General features: G+C 37.5%; 1 protein-coding gene across 1 annotated transcript in view; it reads right to left on the bottom strand.

Annotated features, from left to right (window-relative positions):
* The window catches only part of CNTNAP4 (contactin associated protein family member 4), a 242,322-nt gene that overhangs the window by 62,735 nt on the left and 160,345 nt on the right, over positions 1 to 19,242 (bottom strand). The window contains exons 11-13 of the mRNA XM_077890879.1: positions 14,847 to 14,953; positions 12,043 to 12,162; positions 1,186 to 1,383 (exon numbers count right to left, since the gene is read on the bottom strand). Of these exons, the coding sequence (XP_077747005.1) occupies positions 1,186 to 1,383; positions 12,043 to 12,162; positions 14,847 to 14,953 (425 nt within the window). The remainder of the gene's footprint in view (positions 1 to 1,185; positions 1,384 to 12,042; positions 12,163 to 14,846; positions 14,954 to 19,242) is intronic.

The following is a 19,242-nucleotide window of genomic DNA, read 5'->3' as shown; positions in this document are numbered from 1 at the left end:
CTGGTTGTACTACATGGGTGGAGAATAAGTAAAAGAGGTGCTTCACTAGAAATGACAAGTTCAAGTGCCATCCCAAGATGCTTAATCCAGATGACATATGATATTCATATATGAAATGCAGGTCTTTTAAAACTCTTGTCATGCTATCCAGACCTCTCGTAAGATAACAAACAGGGGTAAACATTCACCAATGACTTTATTATACAGATGTCTTAGAATCTTCTCTAATTTCTAAAGAGAAATATACCTTGATATTGCTGCTAGAAAATAGTGTGTTGTGGGGTGGCATGAAAGTTGCATAAGCAGGGTGGGGGTGGGTCGAGCACATGCACTTCTGACATCCAGATGGAAGAGTCTGTTTTGGACAGACAATGAAGAGGAAGACATGGCAAAATGTCACGATGGTGGCAGTGTTTCTGAGTGGTTAATTCCCTTCATAAAGACTAACATTTTAGAGTGCATCTTGGATGGGGAGAAGGAATGGAAAGATGCCTCCAGGAGGCCAGGTGGAAGGCTCCTGTAGTAATTCCAGAAATGCTCCATTAAGGCCCACACCAAGGCGAAGCTGGTGGGACCCAAGATATTGTCACCTAACCAGATATTGTAAAGAGAAAACAAAACCAAAAACAGAATTTAAGAGTCATAAAAAGTAGAATAAAAGATTAAAAGAGGTTTTCTGATTCCTACTTAACCTACTGAATAAACTGTTTTCAGCAGCCTCTTCTAATTTTCAATTTTACCCAGAGGCTAACCGCCAACAATCCATGAAAAAGAGTCACACGGAATAGTCACTTTCAGAAAAGTAAGTCATATTTTCATTAGCTCTTTTCCACGACAAGACAAACCGCATGCATCGGTTGCCCTTTATAAGGGATAAACACTGAGCATTCACTGAGGATCAGAATGGAGTCCTTTTCTGTAGAGTTATCTGATTAAGGCCAGGAAGAGACTCTGAAGGCAATCAAGGCTTTGAACAAAGCTCAGCGTAAATTGACCTTGTTCTTTTCTTCAGGCAAAAGCATCGCTGTGACTTCCAGACTGTGACCTGTTTGCTAAGTATACAGGGGGCATACACTCTCAGTGGCTAAGTGCCACTACCTTGGCATAATTAAAATCCTCAGGAGCTGGTTAAGTAAAGTGCACTGTGCAATATGCACAGCAGGCCAGATGCCTCAGTTTCCTTACCTTGTTTATTGACAAGTCGTGACTTCTTGCAGTAGTAGGTAAGCTCCTGTTCACAGTGCTCGGCAAGGTTAATTGTGGCCTGGAGCTGCTCCATGCTGGCCACATACTCGAAAAACCCAGCATATGGGTTCTCTGGGTTAGTATTTCTGACTCTTGTTAAGTCAGAGCCATTGTGCTGTATGACGGTCCATGCAGTTTCTTGTATGCAGAAATGGGGAAGAAAGAGAGGAGACCATCACTAGTCTGCAAAAGTTAAAATAAATAAAGAAAATCAAAATCACCTTTTATCTGAGTCAAATTTTTCTAGTCATCAAACCTCTCTGAGAGGTAGAATCAACACAAATGGATTCTTAAAATTTTTAAATTATGGTAATTCTTTAAATTAATTATGGTAATTATGGTGATTCTTTTCCCTGAAGTTTATACAATTGCCATGCATTTGCAGTGATTTTATTTTACTTTTTAAGATAATTTAACCAGGAATTGTTTATGGTGAAAAATATTAAGAAAACTAATTATTAGAATTTGTGACACTTTTCAATTCATCGAATCCAATATTCGACTGTCTAAAGATGCATCATGATTTTATTTTATCTTATAAAAGAAAAAACATAGCTGCCTGTTATAATTATAAAACATTGTTGATTGTTGACACACTTTGATTTCAGAGATGTTACAATGTGAAAAAAAGGTGTATCTTTGAATATCTAAAGTATTTTAAGTCACATAATGTAAGCAATGACTTTTCTACTCTTAAAAAATCATTCCTGTTACCAGCAAAAGGAAAGTCAAATTTTTATGGCCTATATATATCTCTCTTCAGACAACATTTAATTATGAGTGCACATCAATTTCTTTTTAAATCGAACTTTAAATATTCATTTTGGTGTTGTGTGATGTGCATAGTTATGCAGTGCCATAGGAAGTTACTCCCTTGAGCTGAGCCCTTCTGATACAGCATCAGCAACGCAATGAACACAAAAATAAAGTACCTTTGAGTACTCACTAGAGTAATAGCCACTGACACCTGAATGTCTGTAAACATTACCGTCATAATGATTACCAAAATTATTAAATGAAATAAAAATCCTACAGTTTGTAACAGAAGATAGGCATATTGTATGTAGCCTTCAACTTCCCTAGAAATTGACTTCACATTATATTTACTGTGATAGATGCAGGCACATGAACAGATTAATGAAAGGGCCTCTGACTTAATAGATAAGAAACAGATTGGAAGTTGTCAAAACTCTGCTCTATATGCGCTGTTAAGTCACAGAACTCTTCGGTATTATAGAGGACTATTCCAAATTGGAGGAAACCAGTAGGTAATTTCTTCCCCTCTTTTTAGTTAATACATTCACATGGATCGACCATCAAAACAAGATACGTAATTTCACTCCCACCTTTCTCCAGGTCACCAGAATTTTGAATAGACAGGTCTGCTAAATAAGACAGGAGACAACTTTGACAGCCTCATTGCCTTCCATGTGTGCATCATTATTTTTCTTGGAAACAATAGCTGTTACTTTTATTGCTGTCTTGCATTTCAGCTCACCATAGAGCTTTATCAGTAAATTAATTTCCTTACAGAAAACATGCTGTATAAGCTAATGGTATTAATTATGGGTGGCCAGATAGTGATATAGTATAGAGACCATCAGGATATTTGAGTTGCAGATCTGGAATGGAATGTGAACTTAAGAAAAGTCATGTAAAATCTGAGCCTCCAGGGGTCCCTGGGTGGCGCAGTGGTTTAGCGCCTGCCTTTGGCCCAGGGTGCGATCCTGGAGACCTGGGATTGAATCCCACGTCGGGCTCCCAGTGCATGGAGCCTGCTTCTCCCTCTGCCTATGTCTCTGCCTCTCTCTCTCTCTTTCTCTCTCTGTGACTATCATAAATAAATAAAAATTAAAAAAAAATCTGAGCCTCCATTTCCCAATTTTGGAAGATAAACATAGGAGACAGTATAGTAGGTCTGAAATTCTACGATTTTAGCCAACTCAACTTTGGCTATTAGAAGTTTATGATTATTAATCAGGCAAATCTGTTAGCCTAACTCCCACTGGACTCTGCTTTTATTATTCAACAGAACATTCTTCTTTCCTTCTGGTAAATCAATGGCCTCATGAGGAAGTTCAACTCTGGCCAAGTAGCTGCCAAAGATGCAGGACAATATACCTGCTTGAGGCCTTTGTCTCTTTGTCTTTTCAGTCACACTGAGAGGCGCTTCCTAGCGTGCAGCATCCACTGGCTCACAACTAACACATGATTCCAAAGGTCTTTTAAGGTGTTGTAAATTTAATCCAAGGCCAAGGTGCTGGACAACCCTTAAAGGACAGTGCACAGAAATGTTTTGCCTTTTGAAATTCTAAAATTACAATTTTATGGTAGTTTCTGTAAGTGATTTCATTCTTTTAAAAAAAAGTTCTACAAAATAAGAAGTTAAACAGATGTTGCATTTATTAGATAACCTAGATTTCAGGGCAAAGCAGACACAATGGAATCATCACAATAGGTTATGAACACTGGATACAAGTGCCCAGTAGCCATGCTCCACAGCTCATGTGCTTTGCTAATAGGGGAATCTCTCAAAACTGTTCATCCAGGGCCTCTTTACCGCTTTTTCAGACATGACTGCATTACCTGATGTTTAGAAATTATGACTGTAAAGGATGCAGACTTTATCATAATTTATGATTCAGTATTTTGTGATTTATTCTATGGGTCTTCCCCACTAGTCTGCAGGCTCTATGAGAAGAGTGATAGTTTCTGATCTGCTACCCACAGTATCTGTGGCACAAGGCACAGGGGCTTGGCACAATGCAGAAGATATTAAAGAAATGAGGGAATAAATGAATGAATAAAAACAATGTGCTGTCCAGACTAGAGTACAACCATTCTGATTCTATGACGGCTTTTAGCTGTCTTAGAGCTTTGTAAATTGAAAACTGGCCGTTTTGCAAGTCTGAAACTATGAAGAGTATGAGATGTTATCCTACTTGCAAGTTAACCAGTTATCATCCCATCCTACCTGAATTATATCCATTTATCTCTATCTTTCTAACTAGATCTAGCTTTAGACAGATGGATGATAGAGAGAGCTACGCTAACAGACACAGGAGTCCCCGGATCAGGGACAATTTCCTCACAGAAAATCCTAGCAGCATCAGTTCTCTACCGCCCAATTTCCCTGGGGCCAATCCAGGGAGTACCAGAAGCACCTGCACATGCTGTGGTTGTACCTCAAGAGGAAACCCCCAAATTATGAGACTTGGAGGTCTTGGTCTTAGGGGATGGCTGAGCACATCTTCTCCTCCCCTTCACAGAGGGAAAGAGGAATTCTGGCTCTAGAATACAACAGACATCTGAGGAAAGGCACCAGTCCATAGGGTTTTGTTTTGTTTGTTTTGTTTTGATCAGTTTTAGAATGTAGGCAAATATCTCTGGGGGAGATAAGCCTTCTAATCTCTCCAGAGAAATTCACTATCTCTAACTTCCAAGACATACATTTATATGAGATTATCCTTTAACAGAGGCTTCCAGATTTACTAACTTATTTGTTTACTTATTATTTACTTATTTATTTATCACTTACTTATTTGCTTAGCAAGCAAGGCATTATTTCCTTACAACAAGAAACGATTGTCCATACACTAGCAAATTTCATCTGGCCCAGGTTCCATGGGCTCTCCCTCCTTCACTATGGAAGAAGCCAGTCCCGCCTCCATTTGCATATTAATTTCAATATTAGTGATGTACAGCTATGTCTGTCCCTTGGATTCTCCTTTGGACTGGTTGTGACGTCTTACCAGTTTCCTCATTAATAATGCGCTAGATGAAATCTTTCAAATGTGTTTTTTAGTTTTTATTTTTATATCTGTGTAAGAGTCAAGATTTTACTTTGTTGAAAACTGTCCTTTACCCAAATGCAAAGAGAGTTGCAGTAAGGAGACATAGGGACACAAGACAGGAAAGACAGATGCAATGGGCAGAAAAATCTATGAAATTTAATAAATACACTCAAAAATTGAAAGGCAGCATGGGTCTACTGGTGTCTCTCCCTGAGGAGATTTCAAATATACAGATTGTATGTAAAGCACTTGAGTAATTAAGAACTTGATTTATCTTAGGCTGGCTCCTATTTTTTAGCGTGATAACAGCGTAAAGAAAAAAACATGCTGTTTAAGCAACACAGTTGCAGACCCTGTGTTCCTTCAGGATTAACAGCGGACGGTGATAGATGTGATTAAAAGCTGGGAGGTGGGATCCCTAGGTGGCGCAGCGGTTTGGCGCCTGCCTTCGGCCTAGGGCGCGATCCTGGAGACCCGAGATCGAAGCCCCACACGGGATCGAATCCCACATCGGGCTCCCAGTGCATGGAGCCTGCTTCTCCCTCTGCCTGTGTCTCTGCCTCTCTCTCTCTCCTCTGTGACTATCATAAATAAAATAAAATTAAAAAAAAAAAAAATAAAAGCTGGGAGGTCAGATAGGAAGTGCTGTGTTCAGGAAAGCCTGGGAGATGAAAGAGAGGAACAGCCAGGATTCTGGAGCAAAGCTTGATGTAAACAAGGCTGCCTCTGAATAATGATCCTTAGTTATTAACTCTCAGAGCTATCAAGAAGGCCTTATTGTTGAAATCCCTAAAGTACAAATAATTTTGCTGTTACATATCTCATATTCTCCAGCCTTCACAGGGAATGGTCTCAGGAGCTCCTGTCCCAGAAGCACATGGAGAGCTTTTTCAGTGAGCAGAGTGGTCTTTCAATTTACTGAGTCAGCAAAACTAGATCCAGCTGTCCTAGTGGTGGTACAACGAGAAAGGGTGAGCGTAAGCCATGGAATATGCATTGTCACAAAAGTTTGAGGCTGGCTCTAGCACTCATCAGGCTCCCCACTGAAACAATTGTCCTTACAATGCAATGTTTGATGATGAGAAACATCTTGAACATAAAACCATTTCATTATAGAAAAAACAGTGGATTTAGTATGGAAGAAAAAAAAAGCTGTGAACATTTCTATAGGGCCAGCCACTGGGATTCATGTTATCCTGACTCCTTATTTTTAAACTGTATTTACAGTACTCTGTTTAGAATTTTCAGTCTTTAACAGAGTTTGGGAAATTATCTACTCAAAAGAAGTTCCCTTTGTAGTTTTTAGCTTGTAAGGCTTAAAGGTATTTAAACCTATGTGGAATCATTTGTTTGACACTGATTCTAGACTCATAACTGGATTTTTTTTAAAGTTACACATTTGCAAGTTACTGATTCAGCATTTTGTCTTGTTTTTATAATTATAATACTTGATTCATATAACTAGAGAATATGTTATTGGCTACAAGCAATGAGACATTGATAGAACATGGCCTTTTCTAGTGGAAAAATGTTCAGGCTAGGAGAAAAGAGACAAGGTGTTCCGTCCCTGATTGCTCCCTAATGATTCTTGAGCCTGCCTTCCCCAACCTCCCTGCTTTCCTCATTTGCAAAATGGGATCAATAGGAAATGTTTCAAGCTGTAACATTATTTTTCACTGGGTTGTTACATTCTGGGATTGTCACTTTAGTGTGAATGTATTTCAATATTCTGGGGCTTCTGAAGACATTTAGCTGCCTCCTAACTGGATTATCTGTGTCTCTGCCCTCAATGGCTTGCTTTTCAAGCCGTCAAGACGTCATGAATGTCTTCTGCATCAATACTTTCTGATAATTTTGCTGAAAGCACCTTCACCGCTCTCTGTGTGTATATACATATTTCCTTTGTGTCTCTTAGAGTTGTTATAGTTAACATGAGACTTCATTGACTAATATGAGGCATATAACTGGGAGAGTAACATGACGAGGTAAATATTGATTTAACAGAAATGGAGTAATTCAGTAAAATGAAATTGATAATTTCCTTATCATTTAGATAACATAAGATCACATGGCTTATACATTTTGGAATCATCCATAGAACAATAACATACATATATGTACGTATGTGTATATACTCAATAGTCATTATTTGCAGGTCCTCATTATTTGTGAATCGCTTACTCACTCATATTTATTTGTACCCCCCCAAACGGAGGTGCTCTCAGACTCCTTGACACATGCACAAAGCAGCAAAAAGCCTGAGCTGCCCACTAGACACGTGTCCAGCTGAAGTGGAACCAGGCCATGCTCTGTCTCCTTGTCTTAGCTCGCATACTGTCAACAAGTATCTTATTTGTGGTCTATCCAATGCCATTTCTTTTCCATTTCTGTGCTCTTTCTTAATGATTTCACTGTTAAAATGGACGCCAAGTGTGGTGCAGAAAAGCCATCTAGGATTCCAAGCACAAGGAGGCTGCGATGTGCCTTATAAGAAAACATGTGCTAGAATAAGCTTCACCGTGGTATGAGTTACGGTGCCATTGGTTGTGAGCTCAATGTTGATAAATTAACAGTATATATTAATAAGGTGTCCTTAACCTGAAACACAACTCAAATTAGGTTATGTGTTGATCGGTTGATGAGAATGTTGTGACCAGAGGCTTGCAGGAATCGAATCTTACTACATTTCCCTAGGAGCAATGGTCCAATATTTGCTAATTTAGTGTCTGTGGTTGCTGTAAGGCACATAACCATCGCGGATAACAAGAATTGTGTGTGTGTGTGTGTGTATGGGTGTGGAGTGTGTGTGTGTCTACTATGTTCCTTAGAGTTTTAAAGATGAGAGATATTTATCAACCTAGAGGTATCTGATTTATAGACTCCAAAGCACGCGCATGTGACTACTTTAGGATGCATTTGTGGGAAGACAGGATTCATAGGGATACACTGATAAGATTGTTATACTCATTCATAGTCCAAGCTGTACAAAAAGTTAACTGACACCTGAACTCCTATCTCTCGTTTGCAAAGCTTTCCTTTCCTCACTGTGAGGTATTTCCAAATTTATTAATTCTCATATAAGAGAGCAGTCTGTTTTGTAAATGTTGAGAACCACAGGCCCAAAATAGCAACTCTCCAAGCTGGGTACACATAAGAATCAACTGGGAAGATTTGTAAAATATTGATCCTATTGTCTCACCCTAGCCACTTTGTCAAAACCTCTTGACTCAAGGTGCTGCCTGGGAATGTGTCCTGTGTGGAAGGGGGAACTTCACAGAGGGAACAAACGTGGGAACCATCAACTGTCTGGGGTTGCTGTGGTGTGTGGGGTAGAGCTATGCTCTGAATATCTGTGCCCCCCCCCCATTCACATATTGAATCCCCTAACCTCCAAGGATAATGAAGAGTATTAATAAGGGGTGCTTTAGGGAGGTGATTAGGTCATGAGGGTGGAGGCCTCATGAATGGGATTAGTCCTCTTATAAAAGAGACCCCACGGAGCCCCTTCTATCATGTAAGGATAAAGGAAGTCAGTGGCCCAGAAGAGGCCCTCACTTGGCTATGCTGGCGCCATGATCTTGGGCCCCCAGCCTCTAAAACTGTAAGGGATAAATTTCTGTTGTCTGTAAGATACCCAGTCTGTGGTTATTTTGCTTTAGCACCTCAAACAGACTAAGACAGGCAAAGCCCTTAACAGTTGGAAAAGGAAATGGAAGCCACATGGTTGTGTTATATGAAAAATCTCTGAAGACACATTCTAATTTTCTAATTTCTCTAAATATCTGTTGCCATGGTTTTGCCACCATCCTCCAGTTTTTAGAATCACATATTAATACAAAGGAACTTTTGCTCCCATGTTCAACTGTCTTCTCAGTATCTCCTTTGAATGTGTCACAGACATGTCAAACTCAAAATGTGTAAAACTGAGCTGCTGGTCTTTCCCCTCAAACCTTTCTTTCCTTCCTTCCTTCCTTCCTTCCTTCCTTCCTTCCTTCCTTCCTTCCTTCCTCCTTCCCTCCCTCCCTTCCTCCCTTCTCCCCTCCCTCCCTCCCCCCCTCCCTCCTTCCCTCCCTCCCTGCATCTCTCTTTCTTTCTCTTTCTTTCTTTCTTTCTTTCTTTCTTTCTTTCTTTCTTTTCTTTTCTTTTCTTTTCTTTCTTTTTCTTCTTTAGGGAGGGGGAAATGGGGGAGAGAGAATCTTAAGCAGGCTTCATGTGCAGCACTGAGCCCAGAGTGGTATCCACTGTGGGGCTCGATGTCACAGGCCTGAGATCATGACCTGACCTAAATCAGACACTCAACTGACTGAGCCACCCAGGTGCCCCCTACTTCAAATCTTTTCTGACCACATCTCAAATAATGGCAGCTCAACTACTCCAGTTGCCCAAGCTAAAATGTGGTATTATTTTTGTTTCCTTTTGTTTTCTCACACCTCGCATGTATTCAATGAGAAAGTCAAACCTCCCTTCCCTGTCCACATTGCTATTATCCAGGGCAAGCCACCACCATCATCTTGAATGGATTCTTGCATACTTGAACTGGTCTCCAAGCAGGTCTCTACTCCAGATGGACATACATTATATATGCAAACATATAGATCTGTATCTTATATATACCCATGTATACGGGTGTGTACCTCTGCTCCTAGGTGGGCCCTTCCCAACACAGGAGCCATCATGATCCCATCAGAAGCAGTCAGATGGCATCCATCATTACTTAAAACTCCTTGGTGTCTTCATCTCATTCAGAGTAAAAACCAGAGACCTTATTTATACATTGTTGTAAGGACCTCATGACTTCCTCTCCTGCCCCTGTCTTACTTGACTCTCTCTTACTCTCCACCTACTCCCCGATTACTTGCCATACTCCAACCACATTAGATTTGTTGCTATTTTCTGAATGCACCTAGTAAGATCACAGCTCTCAGCACTTATCATTTGCTATTTTCTTTGCCTGGAATGTCCTTTCCCCAGATATTCACTGCCTGACCTTAAATGGTGAATCCCCTCTGAAACGTCTCCTACTTCAACTTAGTACTTCCTTTTTCTGTTTGTTTTGCTCCAGAAAACTGTGACTTCCTAACACAGTGCTATTCAATGTAAACTTTCTGCAATGATGAAATGAATAGGTGGCTGCTGAGCAATTAAAATGTGACCAGTGAGACTGAGAAAAAAATAGATGTTTGATTTAATCTTGTTTTTTTAATTAAAATTTTTAAAATTTATTTCCATTTATTTAATTTTATTAATTGTTTAATTAAATTTGAATCAAAATAGGCATTTGTTGCTAGTGGCTAATATACTAGACAGTATAGTTCATCTAGAATACATTTTTTGGGGTTTGATGATGAAGAGAGGGATCAAGATTCCTTTTTACATTTATATACAACCCCTCTTGCACCCCCACCAGCACCACAGGTTTAAAGACCATCTTTCTGGGCAGCCTGGGTGGCTCAGCAGTTTAGCGCCGCCTTCGGCCTAGGGTGTGATACTGGAGACCTGGGATCAAGTCCCATGTTGGGCTCCCTGCATGGAGCCTGAGTCTCCCTCTGCCTGTGTCTCCCTCTCTCTCTCTCTCTCTGTGTGTGTCTCTCATGAATAAATAAATAAATCTTTAAAAAAAAATAAAGACCATCTTCCCCTCATGTATATGGATGGCACCTTTGCAATGAGTCAACAATCCATATATGAGTAAGTCTGTTTACAGATTCTCTACTTTGTAATAACAAGGTCTACTTGTTTATTCTTGTGCCAATCACAAACTGTTTCACTTAGCCTATCAGTATAACATCTTTTTATCTATTAGAGTTGAGTTCTTCAACTTTATTCTTCAAGATTGATTTGGTTCTTCCCATCCCTTCAAATTTGCTGATAAATTTTAGAACCTGCATACCAGTTTTCACCAAAACAGTTACATCAACCAACAAATAAACACCCCACTGGAATTTTAATCAAGATTTGTATCAAATCAATACCTACATGGGAAGAATTCATATTTATACTATACTGAGTTTTCTAATCAATAGAATTTTTTATTTTTGTATTTCCTCATTTTTTAGAATTTTAATTTATTTCATGAGCATTTTATACTTATCTATGTAGAAGCCATGCATATCTTTCATAGATTTATTACCATGTATTTGAGATTTTTTTATGCTATTAAAAACAAAATATTCTAAAACTTCATTTTGCTTACTGCTGGTATACAGAAATGAAATAAAGTTAATTTTTATATTAACTTGATATCCAGTGATCATTAAAATTTTAATAGTTTATTTGTAGATTAAGAATGTGCTCAACATATAACCTGGTCATAAACAAATAATGAGAATCTTAGTTCTACCCTTCTAGTACTTAAATCTTTGATTTCCTTCTCTTGCTTTATTGCACCGGCAAGCACCTCCTATATAATGGTGAAGAATGCATCCAATAGCAGCCATCCTTGTGTTACTGCTGGTAAAGCTTTCAATTTCACTATAAAGTGTGATATGTGTTATAGGTTTTTTGTTATACTCTTAAAGAAGGAAATTTCCTTTTACTGGTAATTTATTGAGTTTTCATCTTCTCTTTTATCATGAATGAATGTTGAATTTAATCAAACACATTTTCCATGACCATTAATCCCTATTTAAATTTATATAAGTAGAGAATTCAAGAACACAAGTCATGTTTACCTACATTTAAAAATGTAAATATTTTTCAAAGCTTTCACCTAAATCAATTTTCTCAGAGAAATAAAATCTGTCCTTTATGTTTGGGGATTTACTAAGATACATTTATTATTAGATGTTCTATACAAATATCACATTCATTGAAAATAATGAAACGGTTTTAAATCATTACCATGAAACTATTTTTTAAAGATTTTTGTTAAGTTCTTCCACTGAACAATATACATTTTAATCAAGTTGCAAATTAAGTCAACTTTCTACTGGTTTCATTTTAATTTTGTGTGGTTAAAGCATTCATGCAAATTTAACTATTAAATGAAAGTTGATTAACTCACCAGTCATATTGCAGTATAGAAGAAAGGGTTCCAGGGGACCACTTCCATCTGAATCTATATAGTAAAATCCTGAAGTATTTCCTCTGTGCTTATAGGATTCACAGGACTGCTCATAGATAGCTGTAAAAAAATGGATCCTCATAAATGATGGAATAGGATACAATGAATCTCTTAAATTTTAATTTGAACACAAAATATGCCAAATTTTGAAATTTAATATGTATATTATTGACCAGGAGAAAAGGTAAAACATACTTTAAGACAAAACCCTTTCTTTTTTAAAAAAAATTAATACAGACAAAAGTAGGTTATATAGAAAAAGGGAGAGTGAGGTTGAATTCTGTGGCATTTTTGTCATTAATAGAATATGAAATTACTTACTCAAAATAAAAATTTATTTTTACATTTGGCAAAACAACAAAAGAGAATGTGTTTTAAATATCAAAACACTTATAAGTATACTATAACATTCATTTTGGACATCCATCCAAATGGATCTTTCAACATCCACTTTGGAATTTCTAATTCTAGTGTCACCTTGTAATTAACACCTGAAACACAGGAGTATGATCTCCTTAAATAGTCCACTATTATCCAATAATTACATAATAAAAAAGTTTTAAATAATGTTAACTATTCTCCTTTCTCACATAAAATTATTTATAGATACGGTCTTTTTTAAATTATGACTGACAAAACTCATCAATAATTTTAAAAGTAATTTATAAAAGAAACTTTCTAATACCCTGTAATAAGAATTTAATATAATTAAAATTGGAAGCAGGAGAAATATTTATATGAAATATGCCCTCAAGTGGTCTCAATGTATTTTGATCCATATTTGGATGTTTTTGATTATACAATTATACATTTGCCATGTACAAAATTTGGTATTAACAATTGTATATGATGCACACGTCTCATTGAACACTTGGCCAAATGTACTGATAAATTCCATCAAGCTTTTTATTTTATGAAATGAGAAATAAGCAATGCCCTGAATATCTTTCCTTGATCTAGTCTAAATTTTTGGAAATTATATTAATGACTTTTTAGGCAATATGAAATAATGTAACTAATTTGCTCAGTGTTACAGAAATTTCAGATAATCTTACAAATTTACTTCTCTACCCCACAGTCTGATGGTTTTATTTTGTTCCTATCATATAATACAAGAATATAAACATAGATTGTTTTCTACTCACATTTATATTCTGTGCAGTGAAATGGGCATGTAAAAATGGTTAGCTTATTCACTTCTATATGCACATATATATGTTCATAAATTCTTTGAAAGAGGTTGGCAGGATAGACACATAATTTGAGAGTCAGGGCTGGTATTAGAAAGGAAACATGATTGCATGAGGGTAACGGGGAGGACATTTGCTTTATGTGTAGTGCTTAACTCTTCATAACATGACTATTTATAATGTATTATATTCTAATGAAACCTTTAAAGACTCTATTCCTGCCCCTTCCTCTATTTATGCTAACAATAGTAAAGGCTTCACTATAACCAGGTTTGTCATCCTGGCCCCATTTCTCAGAATGGTTATCGGCCAAAACCCTACAGGTCCATTTGAACTCTCTGTTCTAGAACCTAGTAAGTTAACTCAGTGGTTAGATCACTCTGTGGCCACAGATGAAAATATCTTATTTATCATACAATTTTTTTTCTCAGAGTTGTGTTTATATTTAGATTCAGTCATTGGTAACAAGTACAGATAAATAGTTAAAACACCTCCAATTAGCTTTTTGTTTTGAGTTAGTTACTACAGTGAGGATGATGGACCATATAAAAAAAGTAACATAGACTGTCCCTCTGCTAGCCGGGTGACCTGGCTCAAGTAACTTGGCTTCTGGTTATGGTGAGGTGTGGCTTTAGCAACAGTAGGCATTCTTCATGATCTTATGAGGCACTCCAACAGATAAACTGATGCCCTAGGAATGACTCTGGCTGCAGCAGTATAGGCATGAGGGGTGAGAGCAAGAGCTCCTCCCACTCATACCCTCACCTGCCCTGAATCAGGACTTCTGAAGATCCCTTACAGAAGGTCCAGAGCTGGGGGCCTAGGATTCCAATCTCAACTCTGGCAGGAGTACAAAATAGCACACAGTGAAGAGACCAGGAATAGGGAGTCTGATGACTTTGCACATAACACCCTTGCCTGAAGTCAAGTCTATAGAACATAGTAGTAGGAGTTGAGTTACTCAGCAATGTCAGCAATAATATGAAAAAAATGGGAAAGAAAAATGGGCATTTAGATCTCTCCATAATATGTACTGAAAAAGTGGACATCAAAATGACATGAGTCTTATTAACACATGCAAACATTTCATAAGAAAAATTGCATGGTTTATAATATAGGAAGAATGTGGGTTGTGATTCCAGGCTCTGGAGCATAATTGCAAGTGTTCAAATCCTCACTGTGCCTCAACTATTTAAGGAGGCTGGGGCAAGGTGATTAATCTCTGTTACTTCATGAGTAAACCGGGGATGATAACAGTACTCACCCACTAAGGTGGTCATCAGAATTCAAGGAATTTGGATATAAAATACTAGGTCAGTACCTGGCATTTAGAAAATACTCAATAACATAAACTAATATGATTAACATCATTATCTGCCATCCTTAACTTCTTAAAAAGAGGTGTGGATTTAAAATAAACTAGAAAGCAACTGGATGCTAGAATTCAGGGTTGTACATTCCAATATATGGACATATATGCACACAGCCATGGGAAGGGAAGTGGAACAAGGAAATCGGAATAGAGGGAAGAAGAAGCAAGTGCGTTCAGCTTACAGTTGTGGCAGGTAGCTCCTGTGTAACCAGTGTTTGCACAGTTGCAGTGAAAGGTGTTCCAAGACTGGGAACATTCACCACCGTGTTCACAATAGTTGGGCAAACACCTACGAAAAGGTGCAGATACAATCACTACTTTTCACTTTGAGCAATCATAGAATGTTGATCATTATACATGGTCATGTGAAAGAAGAATGTCAACAGTAACAGAAAGAGTAAAGTTAACATGACTAATGGTTAATTCAGTCTTTCATTAAGGTGGTTTAATCACAGAACCAAACCTTTAATCAATAAGTTCATCTGATTTCAACCAATCCTCAGGTAGTTGTGACTGCTTAATTTTCATCATGCCTATTATATTAGAGCCCTTTTTTTCCCTAAGTGACATAACACTAATTCAATATGTTGCCAGAAATATCAAGAGCTTACATAGAATAACAACACTTAATCATATTGATTTACTACACTGAATACTTATTTTTATTTTTTTAAAGACTTTATTTATTTATTCATGACAGACAGAGAGAGAGGCAGAGACACAGTCAGAGGGAGGGAAGCAGGCTCCATGCAGGGAGCCTGACACGGGACTCGATCCTAGGTCTCCAGGATCACACCCCCGGCCAAAGGCGGCGCCAAACCGCTGGGCCACCGGGGCTGCCCTACACTGAATATTTAAAAGGAGAAGGAATATAGAAGGAGAAGGAAAGAAGAAGGAAGAGAGAGGGACACCTTTATTCACTTTTTAAGTAAAATGAAGACCTCCAAGAATGTTGAAGGCACACCGGATAGACACACAAATTCCTAGCAATGTGTCAGGGTGTTCCTGGGAGCTGAATGGAATTCACAGAGGCTCCCAGGATATTTTAACTTTTCAAGAAAAATGCAGGAATACTCAATATCAGCCCCAAGACTTTGCAACTTCCTAGCGTGAGGTAGTTCAACTTCAACACTAGATCATAATACATTCCTTTTAATGATGCCCTAGCTTTAAGTAGCTGGGTTTTCGGTAGTTGATTAAAAAAACTAGTACCATGTGAAATCAGTGCTGAACAAAAATGAGGGTGGCAGTGTCTGACCTGATCCCAAGCTTTGAAAAGTTGTGCAGTACTCAACAAGTGAACACGTGTAATTACAAAGCAGTTGTGTTTCACTCAAAATAAAATTAAAAGATTTTGCAAATTATATAAAACTATGTATAATATAGTGAAATTTATAATTATATGATTGTATACACACACTTCTTTTTTAAGAGTAACTAAATTTTAGAACATAAATATGTTGCTTGGACCTAGGCTACTTTTTAAATGAAAGTGTTAGTAATATCCTTGGGCTTGGAACACTATGAGAAAATCACTGAAATACATAGGGCGCTGTGGACAAAAAAGCTGAGAAGCTGGGGAGCTTTTTGGTATCAGCTGATCAACTGTTTGGTATCAACAGCCCTGATCAGATTATTGATATTTTTTAGAATTTAGATTGAAAACTATATTGAGACCAAAGCCTGAAATGTTCTCTTTTACCCCAGAATAAAAAAATAAGCTCTAAGGCCTATCAAGAATGTTTTCATGCTGGCGTTTCTGCCACCTTCGTTATTAAAACTAAGGATGAGAAACTTCGTATTTCGCTTATAGGATTTCTCCAGTTTTAACCAAAAATAATGTTATTGATTTTTCCTGATTATAAAAAATAGATATCCACTGTATAAAACTCATATGATCCAGGAAACAATAGAGAAGAAATATGGTTTATAACCTCATACATAAAAATCACCACTATAAACATATGTATAAATATGCATTTGTGTGTGATTATTTATAAATATAATCATATGTTATTTTACAACCTGCTTTTTAAAGTAAATAATTGGCATCTTTCATTGCCAATTAAATTTATATATATTTTAGCATTTTTATAGATTCACAGAAGTCCATTTGGAGAGTGTTTCATGATGCATTTAATTTTTAAGCATTTAAATCAATAACAATCTAGAAGAAAGAGGGAAATTAAAAAAATTAAAACAATAATAATCATAGCTGGTGATCAGAAAAGAAAAGGACAGAGCAGGCTATTCTTTACAGGCCTCAGCCACGGTTCAAAAGGGGGCAGGTGTAAGCAGTTATACCTAAGCTCCTAAAGAATGAATAATTAGTGTGACCCATGTGCTATTTCTGTTTGATTTGCTGCTGCTGAAAGATACTGAGTTCATTTTCCTTGATTCCTATTAGACTTGAATTTTTATATTTTTTATTACAATGTGAATACTGGATTGTAGATGTTATTTAAATTCACCATGTAATAGCTCTGTTTGACAATTAGTAAGTAACCTATGGCAAATTACATTGCAGAATGAAGTACTGATTTTCATTCAATGTCGAAACAATTTATACTTTTCTCCCCACTAATTATTCCAAAACAAAGTGAAATAACCTATCAACTATTCTTTCTAGCTCCAACATTTTCCCATAGACATTTCCATCATTATTTCATTGCTCATAAACTGGTTTGGGGACATGGACACATGATATGGGCAGCGGCTCCTTGGTGCCATCATCACCTCCACTGCCCTCAACCCTCAGTCACACCCAGATTTCTGCCTTAGGGCCACTTCCCCTGCATGTCCACGGAGGACAAAGTGAGGGCTTCTAGATGAGTGTGTATATGTGTGACCATTCATAAGGAAGATGTGAATGTGTAAGGGGTGTGGGAATGGTCTTGTAAGTGTGTGCATGTGTGTGGATCAATGAGTGAGGAAGCACAGGGATGTGAGCACAATGAGTATATGTGTAAGGGTTGTGCATGGAAAAGAATTCTGGGTGTGTGAGTGAGCATACAAGTATGTAGATATGCGTGAGAGACTTGTGCAATGGCTGTTCATCTATGTGTGTAAAGAATGTGTGCTAAAGACTATGTAAATGTGAGTGTGAGCATGTGTGTAAATATATGTATACTTCTATGGTAGGTCTGATCCAACTTAAAGTCAAAGGCAAAAAAGAGCTAACACTGTTAGGTTCCTGTCAGACTTTTAAGTATATTTTTAAATTCCTGTGTTTTTAATTGCAATTTATTAAACCATTAAATTATGAGTTTATTGTACATAGATGAATAGTAACCACAATAAATGTGAATGTGCACGCAGGGGGCTATGAAGCTTGGCAGACAGACATTTCAGTGGGGCTTTCCTGGCCCCAGAGAACTGAGATCTGATGCGGGCTCTGCTTCTGAGCCATGTCCTCTTAGCCAACTCCACCTCTCTGTGCATCTGCTTTCAGATTTGTAAGAAACAAATGCTATCAGAAACAAGCCCTAAGGGGTTTTGTGAGGATTACTTTAAATACATATTAATTAATTTAAAAATCATTTTAGGGAGGGCTCCCATATCTGCTAAATGGGACACTGCCCAATTCATAAATCATTTAATAAACCCAATTAGATCTTTAAAATTAAAAAAATAAGTAAAATTCACTTTAGAACATAGTCACTGCATACAGCCTCTCCCACACATGTACACACTCACAAGCTCACTCATATATCCAAAAGCACCTTACATATTCACACAAATTCTTACACATACCGTCATACAACTCCTCACACAGTAACTCATACAAATGTACACACACAAACATCCACACTCTCCCAACACATGCACACCCTTGTAGGTCATTCATACATATATTCTCAGACTCCTTGCACACTCACATCATCCTGACACATACAGTCAAACTTAAATACTAATCCATGTTAAGTGCTTAGAATATATCCTGGTAAACAGATTTTTAAAAAGCCTTTATTGAAATAGTGATTGGCAGCTATGTCAATCGGTATAGCACATTAGACCAAAATAAATGAATATAGATTTTCTTCTGAACATAAGAGATGAGTTCAGAGATACTTTTGGAAATTTAAAAGGTAAATACCAAAATTACTTTAATTTTTGCTATTATTTTTAAGATTACTAGGGTTACCATTAGTCATAAGTTTTTCTTTAAAAAAACAGCATGGATAGCCAAGATCTATCCATAATTTGCTCACTATTTCTGAAAAGTGTTTTTGAGATGTGGTATCAAAACTATTCATTCTCCAATTGTGCTGTATCACGGTCCTCTGTTTTACAAGTGTGTATCTTCAGAAAACAGGCAGTCCGGATTCCTTGTGTAAAAGGGCAGCTTTAGAGAAACCCATGGGAGAAGATCAGCTTGTACAGAGAGAACTGTCTGCAACTGAGATGGTGAACATAACTATCACTAATAGTGTGAATGACTGACCCTTCCCACGGGGCCCTCATGGTCGTTAGCCACTGAGAAGTGATCCCACACCTCAAGAGAGCTGGCTCAGGGAGCCTTGCCAGATGCCCTTCCCCATATCGGGATTAGGGTTCTATCTAGGGCTGTATGGATGT

The sequence above is a fragment of the Canis aureus genome, chromosome 3 (assembly GCF_053574225.1).
Source record: "Canis aureus isolate CA01 chromosome 3, VMU_Caureus_v.1.0, whole genome shotgun sequence".
In the NCBI taxonomy this organism is placed as follows: Eukaryota; Metazoa; Chordata; class Mammalia; order Carnivora; family Canidae; genus Canis; species Canis aureus.
This window is presented reverse-complemented; position numbering and strand designations above follow the sequence as displayed.